The 13,756-nt window shown below is 44.6% G+C and overlaps 1 protein-coding gene across 2 annotated transcripts; it reads right to left on the reverse strand.

Annotated features, from left to right (window-relative positions):
- Nucleotides 1-3,045: 3,045 nt before the first annotated feature.
- On the reverse strand, nt 3,046-13,283 carry CATIP (ciliogenesis associated TTC17 interacting protein). 2 transcript variants are annotated; one of them, XM_081190569.1, is made up of 10 exons: nt 13,137-13,283; nt 11,275-11,451; nt 9,822-10,022; nt 7,979-8,034; nt 7,143-7,229; nt 5,701-5,871; nt 5,285-5,409; nt 4,616-4,692; nt 3,475-3,563; nt 3,046-3,295 (listed from the first exon to the last, which is right to left on the reverse strand). In XM_081190569.1, exons 2-10 carry the CDS (start codon nt 11,369-11,371, stop codon nt 3,083-3,085), a joined length of 1,116 nt encoding a protein of 371 aa, XP_081046695.1. In that variant the 5' UTR covers nt 11,372-11,451; nt 13,137-13,283; the 3' UTR covers nt 3,046-3,082. The 2 variants fall into 2 exon arrangements, with proteins under 2 accessions (XP_081046695.1, XP_081046696.1); XM_081190570.1 differs by lacking the exon at nt 13,137-13,283 and adding an exon at nt 12,930-13,130.
- Between the last annotated feature and the right edge of the window lie 473 nt (nt 13,284-13,756).

Raw genomic sequence — 13,756 nt, forward strand, 5'->3', positions numbered from 1 at the left:
CTACCAACTATGTACAGCTACGCTAAGCTTCAGCATATGGCTGTATGTAAATGCACATATACTTTTATAGCTCATATAAACGCAAACATTGATAGGGTTTGACAGGCCCTAGGCAGTCACTGACCCCTTTTCTTTGTTCTCATATTACACAAGGCCTTCACTGATGCAAACCTAAAGATCTCATGGCAATAACCTCTATTGAAATGAATTCCTTTTTGTTGAGTAACTATAATTGAAGTTTGGGGGTGTTAATTTTCTTAAACCACAAGTATCCATTCCATCTGTACAAGAGCGTTATCTTTGATTCCAGAGAGCCCCGTTTCCTCCTTTGAAGAAACATAAATGGTTGCAAATTGTCTTTATCACATTGAGCTTATTTGTGAAGGACGTTGAACACTGGCCTCACATGATGCTGAGTCATCATCTCAGTCACATCCCTAGTTCTCAGAACCTGTCCGCCTCCTGTTTAAGGGGACAAGCTACACTCCAAGCTCACTGTGGAAAACAGATGGCAAGCATGCCATCCTTGTACCCGCCATCTTACTATTGACTGGTTTTGATGAAGGCGGGCAGCTAAGTACTCCTCAGCAGGTTGGATTTGGCCCCTGGACCATTCCTGGCCTAGGAGTACAAATATAGGTGAGCAAAAGAGCTATGTTTCGTTTTGCTGTGAACATTGGTTCTTCTCATATCTCCCAACTGATCTCCTTTATTCTTCAAAGGGATCTTTCTTGGTTTATTATTGCTCCCTTCACAGGGGAACCTGTGGCCCTCCAGACGTCACTGAACGACAGCTCCCATCAGCCCCAGCAAGCATGGCCAATTGCCAGGGACAATGGGAGTTGTGGTCCAGCAACATCTGGAGGACCAATGGTTCCCCATGCCCACTAAAAGAGGTTACTACAATGGTGTGGGAGGTATGTTTCCATACTTTCATCCCACAACATTGGTGTAATGTTTAAACGCCCAGAACAACAAGGGCATGTGCAGTTCTTTCCCACAGAATTGTTGCCCATCTGGGATCAGAGTGGCCACTAAGTTGAATCATTCAAAACGCTGAATGATTATCAAGCTTGAGGGACTGACTGTATGAAGGCCGTGATTCTTACTAATATGCTGCTTTCTTTCGCAGCTGGAAAGGTTCTGGTTTCTCAATAGGCAAGAGAGAGGGAGGAAGGAGGCTAGTAAGTTCAAAAGCAGCTGGTTTGCCCCCTGGAGTACAGATGTCAAGGCCTGGGGGGGAAAGGGGGAAAAGGCAAAAAAACCACCCCTGCCTCATAACTCTCATCCAGGGTGACTCAGTCAGAGCCCTGACACTGGAGCAAGATGAAATGGGTACCTGCCCTGTAATTTTGAGGAGCAGAGAGGAGTTGCCCAACACAAAGGGGATCAGAGGGACTCATAGCAATGTTTTCAGGAAAGCTTTTCATTTTCCTGTTTTGTTTTTTGAACAGCATGGTGGCCAGTGCTGAAATGGCACCCCTGCTTCAAAAATGCAAAACCAAAGGAAAATGTGAGAAATGAGTTACAACGCACTGTAAGAATCCCTGTTAGCTATGGGTTACTGCGCTTATGGAATTGAATATCCCCATTAGTAGTATCATCATTTATCTATGGATGGCTGAGGGCTATCCCTGTACACTGCTTTTCCTATGCAGACATAATATTTTTGTACAGAAAACATTTTCAGTCAGTGAGCAAACAAACAAACAAACAAACAAACAAACAAACAAACAAATATCCCTTTATGGAACAATTACCAAGGGGGATGAGATACTGTGCTAAAAGAACTGTGTTAAGAATATGCCGTACTTTCATAGTTTGATAATAGGCACAACATTTCTTTTTTAAAAACCCCACATTTCCTGTGTTCTCTTTCCCAAGACAAAAATGGCCCATGTAAACATCGCCCTTCTCCTAAGTAAGTACAAAAAAAATATTTGCCAGATCTATCTACATAAAGAGAACATAACTGGTGCTCTGTAAAATGTTGAACTTTCAGGAGGGGTATTGCGAGAGAATAGCTGAGGACAATTTCAATTTTAAATGTTTTAAGGTTTTGGTGCATGTTTAAATGTTGTAACTTCTAATATTGATTTAGACAAAACAACAAAATTGTGTTTGATGGGGATCTTGCTATTTACATATTTCAAATGTAAAGGCTGGGTCCCTACAGATGTAACTGGAAAAAAGGACCTGCCTGAGTGAGAATGACTGGCTCTTAATGTTGACAGATATACTAGAAACAGAGCTGACGCCACCTTTTCCATCTCCTTCCATTCTTCGGAAAGGATGTCTACTTCTTGAATTTTTTTAAGAACACTTGCAGATTTATCTGAATTAACGTTTGTTTGATACCTTATTCAAGGTTTGATTCAAATATAACAATGCGCAGGCATGAGCCATCGGTTTGTACAGTCACACCTACCTTTCTCACCTCCTCCCCCTCCTGCGGGAGGAGAGGAGATGCTAAGTTTCTAGCTGCAATAAACAGTAGCTTCCCACTTTTGACCATAGTTTTCAGTTACATCTGAATCAAGCCAGTGCATCTTCTTCCACAGCCATTAGCTGTTCCTCCACACAGAAGTCTACATATTTGGACGCACCTTTTAAACTCATTGTTTTCAATAATAGGGGAAAAAACTTTATTTAGTCTCACTTTTTGTAAATTTTCTATCAATTGATTCAATTATTTATTGGCTGAGCTTTCGTCTCTAAAGCCAACAATTTAAATTCAGAGAAGTCTGTTATAAAGTTTAACTCCTGCCTTCTTCTTTTTTCTTTTTTAAGGATACATTTGATCCAAAATGTCACATTCTGGAGGTTTTCCACCACTTCCCACTTTGCAGAGTCGCCAGCTCTGCGCTGGGTGTGGAAATGCTAGCGGTTTCAGTTCCTACTCCCTGCAGCACTCCTAACACCCTTTGGGAAGCAGCGTACCTCAGGACTGAGCCTCTGCCCTGGACACAGCAGTAGTCATCATGCACCCCTCTGGGCAGGGCATGCCCCCAGCAACTTCCAAAAACAGTTTCCGCAAACCCCAGCGTCATTCTCTGGGTCTTTATTCTTCTGCTGGAATAGTTTAGACGTGGTTGCGAAAGGGGTTGGGCTTGTCGGATGACCGAAACGACCTGCAGGGCGGGCGCTCCGCTGAAAAGGGGGCAAAGAACTCCGCAGCAAAGGTGACCACGTCATCAGGCTTGCGAAGGAGCAGCAGCTGTAAGAAATCTGCCAACAGTGCACGGAGCTCTGGGTGGCGACGCACATAGGTGGCATGGCTTGCTTGCAGCTCCTCCTGAAGGGATGAAACCAAACCCACGTTAGAGGAGGGTCTCTCAGGTTGTTGCTCTATCCAGTTTGGTGCCAAGTACTTCAGGTAGAACTATATGTATTTGGAGGCCCACTAATTGACCCTTGGCAAGAGCTGGCACATTTTAAGGGCGTGGGCAAGACTCTAGCTGCCACACAACTCACCTTTCTGTCTAAGAACTGGGAATACAGCTGCACATCCTCTTCCCAATCCAGCGGGATTTTCTCGAAGACTGGACGAGGGTCTGGTTCATCTGGGAAGAGGTGGAAATTGAAGCAGAGTTAGGAACATGGGAATTAGAGATTGATGTCCATCACATACTAGAAATCCATGGCTCTTAAAAATAAATAGTGCAATTAAATTTCAATCCATGCCCAAATGAAAGAGAATGCATTTCTGCATTTTGCCCAAGTTAGTTGATTCACTCCCAGCTGCTGTCCCCAGTGGAGGCCAGCACAGATTCTGGGCCTCTCCAGACTGGTGTTTTGTTGTGGGTGTATCCTGCAACGCGTTATTGACACAATAATAGTGTGTTAATGGTGGATTTAGTCTACTTTAGTTTGCTTTGAGATACTTCCCCAATTAAGGGACGCGGGTGGCGCTGTGGGTTCAACCACAGAGCCTAGGACTTGTTGATCAGGAGGTTGGCAGTTCGAATCCCCGCAATGGGGTGAGCTCCCGTTGTTCGGTCCTAGCTCCTGCTAACCTAGCAGTTCGAAAGCACGTCAAAGTGCAAGTAAATAAATAGGTACCACTCTAGCGGGAAGGTAAACGGCGTTTCCGTGTGCTGCTCTGGTTCGCCAGAAGCGGCTTAGTCATGCTGGCCACATGACCCGGAAGCTGTCTGCGGACAAACACTGGCTCCCTCGTCCTATAGAGCGAGATGAGCGCGCAACCCCAGAGTCGGTCACAACTGGACCTAATGGTCAGGGGTCCCTTTACCTTTACTTACTTCCCCAATTGCTATCATATTTTTGCTTTCCAAAGGGGCAATAGCACAACAGAACTGAAACAAAAAGTAACTAGAACATTTGTAGTATAAAAAAGGTAAGAAACTTCAGCAGGAGGTTATGGGAGACACACTGCATGGAAATGAAGCAGCGTGACCACCTCAAAAACTTTTGCAGGCACTAACAGTATGGAAAGCTGATGTGACCACCTCAATTGCAAATGATCACAAATGTCCAATGAAGAAAGGATGTCTGGAGGGGGTTCAACTACCAAATGCCCCAATTGCCTCTGGTGACCATTCCCAACCGCTGACGGGGTGGAGGGAGGGAAATTTCACAGACTCCTGCCTTTTACCTGTGTCGATCAGAATGGGCATCTGAAGGATCACCATGGTGGCCGGGGATCCAACCTGGACACGGCGAGATAAATGCCTGGGTGGAGGAAGCAAGAAGGAAAACTAGCCAGCTGGACCCTCCCATATTTGCCTGGGAACTGTAAGAGATAGGCAGGAGCCCTGCAGGACTGTAGCGGCATGCGACTCTGGTGCCTTCATGATGTGCTGTGAATGGATCATCACGAGGCATGCCAGGCCTAGGAACGGGAAGTTCTCCTGCCATTACCAATGCGTTTCTTTTAGTTAATCAACTGACAAATGTATCTTGGTGGATACCGAAGATGCAAACATCTTCTGTATCCTCTTCTCCTCCCCACATTTTGCACGTCATTTTGCATACGGAATGCAACTGATTTGTTTCATTTATGGTTTTTAGGGTGGAATAAGGGAGGGAGAGATGGGGAATTTAGTACACACAACCTGTGTATTGTACTCAATGTATTTGTAATAATAATAATAATAGGGTTTTTTAAAGCACTGGCATTCAAAGGAAACCAGGCTGCGCTAGGAAACCTACAGTAAGAATGCTGTCAATAAGACTGTCAGAAGCTATTCTAGGTCAGAGGGAGGGAGCCATGTTGCCTGCAAGGAAGGGCTGGGCACAAGCGATTGCACTGGAGCCTCCTTACCCATCCGACAGGAAGTAGAACTGCCAGCACAGGGGGGCCTCATCCATGGAGCGCACAACTCTCTCAATGACAAACACCTCCACCTCCTCTTTGCCCACTTTCTGCTTCTGGATGCCCAGGGAACTCTGGGAAGCGAAGTGAAGAACGAGAAAGGTGAGTTAAAACGGTGCTGCTGGTGAGGCAGCAAAGGCTTGTTCTCTCCTGCCAGCATATAGTTAACTTTAGACAGTCAGCTGGCCTACATGTTTTGGTCAAATCTTCACGTGGAAATCTTTGCCAATCTACCAAGGGCTGGGCCTACGTAGCTGGATAGGTCAGCACAATATGTGCTGTAACACTAGTCTACAGCCCTTCCTGAGATAAACTTCCTCATGCATTGCCAACACCTGCAGGGGGCCCCACTAAGACACACTCACATAGGTGCAGGGGCAGATGTGCTGGTCAATGCCAAATGCGAGGAAAATGGCATCCTGTGGTACGGCTTGCCTCCTGGCCATCACCCGCATCACCAGGAAGTTGGCAGACTCTGAGACTAGACCATGAAGCTGTGCACGTTTGTAAGAAAATGTGTCAACGTGGATCTCTTCCTGTGAGAGAGAATAGAGGAAAGACATTTTCACCAAATCCAAGACAACAACAGGTCATTCTGGGGAAATTGTTTTGGGACTTATAGATGCCACTCCTTGGTGCTTCAAGACAGGCTTAGCCATTCGTGGGACAAGAATGGGAAACCGTGATCTTGCTGCCCTTTGTCATCTGACTGTTATGAGGGCTTGTGCAGCATAGTGGTGAAGACTATGAGTTGGGAAGTCCTCAGTTCAAATCAGATCTCAGCTGCAAATTCACTAGGTGGCATTTGGTACTAAGCATGACTCCTTTGGCCTCAGACCAGCTCATATCTGCAACATGAGGACAATGCTGTTCTTCTTAGTGGGCTGGTGTAAGTACTGAGATAATGAAGGTGGAGGGTTTGGAAATGTGCAATAGAAATGTTGTTCCGGGACATGATCTGAAGGCACATGCTCAGGAGAGCTGGGTCTGTTTGGTGTCTGGAGATCACCTGCCTTGAATTCCATCATGGAAGAAAGAAGGGGTATAAAGGTAATACATAAATATAGTATGCCATATTGCTGTTTGTCTATTTAGAATACTTAACAGGGTGCAAATTGCTTTACAAGCCTTGCAACAAGGCTGGACTCCAAGGTAGTTGTAGTGTAGTCCACTACAAGATAGTGGAAAGCAACAGTCTCATAGTCTGTTAATCCCTGATGACAACCAGTGGAACAAGTTATTATAGATAACATTCAAGGACAGTAGCTAGGAATGCTTGAGGGATACAGTATTTGCGAAACTAAGTATGAACTAACCAGAGTCAGACCTTCCAGTGCTGTGAATAATCCGTACCACAGGGACATTGTGTTATTTCTGTTCCTGAACCTAGATTTGAATGTAATCTTTATTTCAGGATCTTTTGTAAACTGCTTATAAAGTGGGAAATAAATATTCTAAATGAATAAGTAATGTGTGAGTCAGAACTCACTTCTTGATTGTCCCATGTAGTTCTCATTCAACAACAGCCACAATCAAAATGCATTTTAAACACGTTATTTCAAGAGAAAATGCAGTTAGAAACTTGTATTTTGAGGGAGGGGGGATGTTTAAAAATAAGTATTACGTAAAATAACATTTTGGTTGTGTGGATTTAATAGGGATATCGCACTGGAATGAACTTACAGGTGAACAGACATGAAAGTTACATGGATTTGAATTACTAGTGTGATTATTTCCCTTAACCTAGAGAGGGAGGGAGTTGGGCTTGACTTTCCAAATCCTTTAAGAAGGATCAGAATTTACTCACATCTCTTTCCACCACAGTTTTGCTCACAAAAAGCTGGTCTTGGCGTCTCACCACATGGGTCCTGGTTTCCACTGGGTGCTCTCTGAACTGTAGAAAAGAGTAAGTACCACAAGATGATACATCCATGCCAGACAGATGAACTTAAAAAATAATAATTTTTTTTTTTTACTCAGGAGTACTTATGTCTAAGCCCTTTGTCCCTCTAGTACAGAGGTGGGGAATCTCTGGCCCAAGGCCTAATTATGGGTCCCAGTTTGGCCTGCAAGACCAGTTCCCAAAAGCAAATCAGGATGAAGGCTTATTCTGATTTAAAGTGTTGCTTTAAATCCCAGTCCCCACAGGGGGAAGGTGGGCTGACAACTGCATTTCCAACAGCCTGTTTTTGAATGGGCTGGATATTCCACTGATTTCAAAGCAACCTAAGGTAAGGTTACCAGATTTTTTTCAATGAAGCCGGGGACACTTTTCAACTACTAAATAGACGGATTTTGTCAGGGAACAGATTTGTAAATCCGGGGTCTGTCCCTGGGAAATGGGGACGTCGGGTAACCTTAACCTAAGGCCAACTATCCTAGTAAGTTTACCCAGGAGAGCAGAAAATGGAGATCATGAAGGAAACCTGCAAAAGGGGGGCGGGACTGAAAAGATTTCCCCTACCCCCATGCTTCAATATGAAGAAGAGAAATCTTGTCAGGAATACAGATGTTTAGAACAAACTTAGTTGGTCTCTAAGGTGCTACTGGAGAATTTCCTTATTTATTTATTCATTTCAGGTGTTTAGATGTTATCTTGCATCCAAGTAGCCATGGTGAAGGGGACACAAACAAGATATTTACCCTCACACTTTCCTTTGTGTGCTGCTCCACAGTTTCCAATTTCTTTGTTACATATCCTGATAAAGAAATAGATAAAGGTTTAAAAAACAAACGTTAAAGGTTATGCCACCTAAACACTCCGTGTAAGCCCAGGTCGCCTCTTTATTACCCTTGGAAATACTTCAGTTTTTACCAAGAGTTCCTGAAGCTGCCTACCTTTCTCGGAATTTTCCTGAAGTTGTGTCTGATAGCTGCTAGAAACCACTGTGACGGCTGCCAAACTTACTGTGACTGGGTTGATTCCACACTAGCTGTTTTCTCTGGAATGGATATCATTCGTTCACTCTGTTTTTATGCAGGATCCAGATGATTTCTCTTCCAAAATGTTGCATTCCGGTGTTTTCTGTGCTGTCAGCCCAACCTAATTTGTGCCATTTCTTTGTTTGCTTAAGATGCAATTGTAACACTACTCTGTCCAATGCCATGAAATGGCAAAGCACTACTGACCCATCTCGGGGAAGAGTGGTCTGTTTTTGGCTTTTCTTCATTCTCTGCTTAGTTGCTTTTCCAGAGAGACAAGCAGCTCAACTGAGGTGTTTGAAGGAGAGCAGAAGGTGAAGGAGAGCAGAAGGTTCTAAGCATCAGCCTTGTACTAACTCTCAGATCCAGACAAAACATATTTACACAAGAAAAGCAGAATGACTAGTATTGTGCATGAACTACTTAAATCTCATTCGTTTCACTGGGTTTTAGGCAGCCTACCAAAACACGTGATTGCTTGGGGAAGTGGGTGTGAATGCACAAATAATACTCCATGGCTTTTAGTCAACATATACCAGCTGCATTAAGAAGATAAAATAAAAATTAAACGCATATTGTTAGCGACAAGGGAATAGCTGGGAGAAGGAACAGCAGTGTCGTGTAGTGGTTAGAGTGCCTGGGAAACTGGGGTTCTGGTCCCCACTTACCTGTGAAGCATGCAGAGTGACCTCGGGCCAGTCACTGTTTCTGAGCCTAACGTACCTCACACGGTTGTTGTGATGATAAAATGGGAAGAGGGAAGACCATGTATGCCACCTTGAGCTCCTTCGAGGGAAGGTGGGAAAGAAATGTACTAAATAAGTACATCACAAAATTAGGAGGTCTTTGCTGATCGAAGGCTGCAATTCTGAACAAGTTTCATAGCCCATGGGTCCCATTCAATGAAGTGGAATTTTTTTAAAATGTAGTAGAGTCTTGCTTATAGTACAGTTGCCATATTTCAAAAAGTGAAAATCCGGACAGAAAGGTTGTTTAGCTTTTTTGGCAAAATCTCAAAAGAATAAATAAAAATGAAGTTTTGGAGCTATTTTTAAGGAAAATCACCCAAAATGACACTGCTGACATGGGTTGCCATATGTCCAGATTTTCCTTGACGCTTCAGCGGATTCCACGACACTGCTTCCGACGGCCAATCGCCGGTTATGTCCGGGAAATTCCGGACGTATGACAACCTTAGCTTATAGGAACAGGAATTGTAGGGCCTTATTGGGGATACAGCAGAATATTAAGTGCTATGTCCACACTGTGTGGCTGGAACCTTGCTCAACTTTTTCTTTCCTTTGGTCTAAAACAGTTATCAGACTAAGGAAGTGTAGCGCTAGGAACCAAAAAATGCCTATATTCACTTGCTACAAATACTCTATGGTTAAATCTCTTCTCCTCATGCTATAGCTCCATCTCTGCATCCATAGTTTTAAGGTCCCATATCACCAGTTGTATAATCTGAGGCCTGAAGGCTGTTATTTGGACACAGGAGTAGTCCGACTCTCTCCCTTCTCCATAACACCCCCCTCCTCCTGCCAAATTATCACAGTGAAGTTACCTGTAATGGACGTTGTGCAAGGGATGCCATCAATGGTCCCCTTGCTGCTGGCACGGACCAGGTACAGGTCTTCTTCATCCCAGTCGTCTGGTGAATAGCTGGTCTCCTCCACTGAGATGGTGAATGTCCCTGTAGTCTCTCCGCTCTCTGAGATGGCAACCAGTGATTCCCCAAAAATGCAGTACTTTATCTCTTTCAGTTCTGCAAGATGAGAGAGTAGAACATTATCATTTGGGGGAAACAGAGAGAGAAAAGCCTGTTTCCACACAGAATGGGAAAATATTCCCCAAGAACAGAAACCAGTTGTTGGTAGTGGATGCAGAGTATTTTGGCGACAAGGGTAGATCCAACCCTAAAACTCATGAGCAGAGACCTAATATCAAACCATGTTCTATATGGAAGTGTTTAACTGAAAAGCTGAAGGAATGAGTCCACTAAGTTTGGAGTCATCTGGGTCACATTGACCTCCTTTCTCCCTGGCTTCTTCCCAAGGCCTGCCAGTTGCTTGCCTGTGATTTGCCTGGTGTTTTGTCCATGATTCATTACAGCATTTGAAAGGATGGTCAGTCAGGGAAAGGCGTGGGGAAAATGGGCTGCATTCCAGGTTAATAAACAATAGATCCTCTCCTGCCACCCTGAACATTCCCATATTGTCTGAGGCTGAGGACACATTCCAGTGAGGGAAAAGCTCTCAAGGAGGGTGCAGTTCAGGGCTGGTGAGGCATGTGGCCTGGAGAGGGGGGAAAGGGCTCTGGGAAAAGTCCTGAGGGTCAGACAGAGAAGCCTGCATTTGGCCCTGAAATTTCCCCATCCCAGCCCTGGGACATACCATCTTGCAAGTCAATCTGGCAAAGCCTTGTACCAGGTCTAAAAGGTGGCTCACAAAATTGGCTGTTGAAGATAGGAAACTTGGTTTTGCCTTAGGAATTAGCATCAAACCTGCTGATACAATCATGCCCACGCTGACCAATAGTGTTCCTTAATGGTTTGGAACTGAGGAAACTAGACACGACATTACACTGAGAATATTCCTATTCCATTTCATTTTTTAATAATAGCAGGTGCAGGGGGACCCTCCCATTTTCATTGAGACTGCAGCATGCAGGCAGGGGATCTTTTACTCCCCCCTATTGAAATCCCAATGAAAATGCCCCCAGTGTGGAGTGGAGTGGGGAAATTCATTAGAAAGCAGCTGGGTGGCAGGATGAGGTGGCAGGTTTAAACTTCCTCTATGTCTGCTGCAATACCAATACCCCCGCCCCTCAGTGCCTGCTATGAAGAAAAAGAAAAAAGGTTTTCCCAGTGGTGCTTTTAGTGTCAGTCTACTTTGGCCCTAAGACTCCTATATCTTCAAAGGTTGATAGTGAAAAAGCTCCTGGCTGTCAGCACCCCTCCCTTACATGGGGGAGAACAGGGTAGGAGAGCCTCCTCCCTCCTCAAAAGGGGCACCCACCAATGAGCGAGAGGAATTCCACTGCCCCTTTGTTGGCAGCTGGGACTTTCGGTATTGGCACCTCCTTCGCCACCTCGTCTGAGGTCTTCTTTTGCATTGTGGAGAAATGAGGACTTAAAGCCTTGGAACAGGTGGGTGTAGAAGAGGACACTTCCCAGAGATCCGCTGTGAGGAAATCTGGAAGAAGAAGTGGGGGGGGGGGGGGGAAGGATATGGATGATGAAAGCAGACTGGATGCAAACCCTGCCTGCAATACATTAGCTGGAGTGGACATAGCTCTAGCCACATACGGTGTGAGATAAGGGGAATAGTCCCAGCCTGCCATACTGTTTGAATTTATTTTGACGATATATACAAGGGGGAGTCACAGTGAAGAATTCAGCATGAAACCAACACCAGAAAGAACTGAGCTAACGTGTCCAAGACATGGGGACCTGCCATCTGCGCATTCAGGTGCTGTGAGCCCACCACCCCACAGGGCATCGCTGACCAAAAGACCACTTGTGATGACACTGTATGGTTTGAATTTAGGCCACAATGTTATTGATTACAGCTGTAAGGAGTTTGGTGAAGGCATTGGGTTGTAACCGACCTCAACCAACCTGTCTGCTGGATTATCAACCAAGGGGTCGAACCAATGTTGAGGAGACCCTATGGCTTGCATCAAATCGGTGCTCCTCCACAAGGAGTACTATGGCCCTAGCCCCTTGCATGGGCATCCAGACCAAAGCATCTCCTCATGGACCGCCTTAACAGGATTGCCATATTCCCTCGGAGGCAATGCACATTTCCCATTATTCCCACCAACCTCCCAGGCTATAAACGCTACAAACTTTTTGAAAATGAAAACTAGGAATCAGGACCAGCTAATGGGCCCTGCATGTCTAAAAGTCAGATATCCAGGCAAAGCGATGGCTCTTATTGTGCTGTGCTTCGTGCCATCTCCTTGGTGGGTGCGAAGATAGATCTCTATGGTCAAGCTTTTTGCAGGCTCTTCCCAGAGAATAGTAGGAAGGATGAGGGCCACCTTCCCTCTTCCCATTGAACTCTGAGAAAGGTAGTCCTTCAAAGGGTCTGTAACAGAGAATTCTCACCAAGCTACAATTTTCAGGATTCTTTAGGAGAAGCCTGTTCTGCACAAGTAAGGAATCAGTCTTGCAATGGGGCAGTCCCTATGCTGCAACTCCCTGCACACTGGTATTTGGCAGACACCTTTGCTGTATTGTTTGTAGCGCCTTCTAAAATGTTTTTGCTTAGGCAAGCCTAAGCCAGATAGGTAGGGTCAGCATTTTAATTGGTAATTCCCTTTTATATTTCATAACATATATTTTTAACCGGTGATTTTATAAATACTTTTTAATGGATCAACTCATTTTTAACTTCTGAGGATTTTAATGTCTATCTTATGTTTTATGCAAACCATCTACAGTACAGGTTTTGATGATTAAGTGGTAGACAAAATTTAAAATTTAAAAATAAATAAATGGCACTTAAATTGAGATAAGGTATGTGCTTTCTCTGTCTTTTTCTCATTGAAACTGCCTCCTTTTATTTTACTGGATGGCTCCCAGCCCGGCAATCAATTAATCAATAAAGCATTTGTATAAATTTGGGAGAATATTGGCTGCAAAGACCCCCTATTTCCTTCCACTCACTTGTCCTCCGTCCTTCTGTACAGCATCCTGATGTAGGAACAAAGCCCCTCCACCCTCATCAATGAATGCCTCAAATGCTAACCCCAGTTGCATCCATCCCAGTTATTTCCTCCCCACCCATGCAGCTTCCCAGGATGGGGATAAATTTAGAGAAATGAGTGGAAGTCAGCTTCATGTTAGACCTGAAGCCTCCCACTGTAGACTCACTGCGTTTTTTTCCTGTCCTTCCACAGTGAGGTTGCAATGTATTCACTGGTTTCCGCAGCAACAGCCTTCCTCCCCGCCTCTTAAAGTGACAGAATGAGTTGGTAGCATTGAGAGAAGCTTTTCACAGGATTCTAGCATGCACGGAATTGTAACAGGGAAGAACACAAAGGGAGAGGAGGGCATGAGCTGGGAATTAGGAACAGGTGATCAGAATATAAAAGGTATAGTCGTGGAGTTCTGTTTTCAATGGTCTGCGCAACCAAACAAGGCACGTCTACATACACCATCCTTTGCACAATATTCTCATACTTCCTGATCCAATGACAGTATAATGACTGCATGTAATGGCTGAGGAGGAAGAATAGCTCGGCAACAGGAAAGACCTTCCTGAACATTGATTCCAAATGTTGCTTCAGAAAAGCAAAATTAAATTAGTGGTGTTTTACACACACACACACACACACACCCAGACTGTGGGTTATGGATAGTTCTTCTCCATTTATTGCTGGCTAAGTACCCCTGCATTGGGGTCACACAATTAGTGAATTCAAAGCCACCAAAGGAATACCTTAACAAGGAAGCTCACAAAATACCGTGGGCCTGTTCTGTTACTGTAGTAG

The sequence above is a fragment of the Podarcis bocagei genome (genome assembly GCF_964188305.1).
Source record: "Podarcis bocagei genome assembly, chromosome: 1".
Taxonomy (NCBI): Eukaryota; Metazoa; Chordata; class Lepidosauria; order Squamata; family Lacertidae; genus Podarcis; species Podarcis bocagei.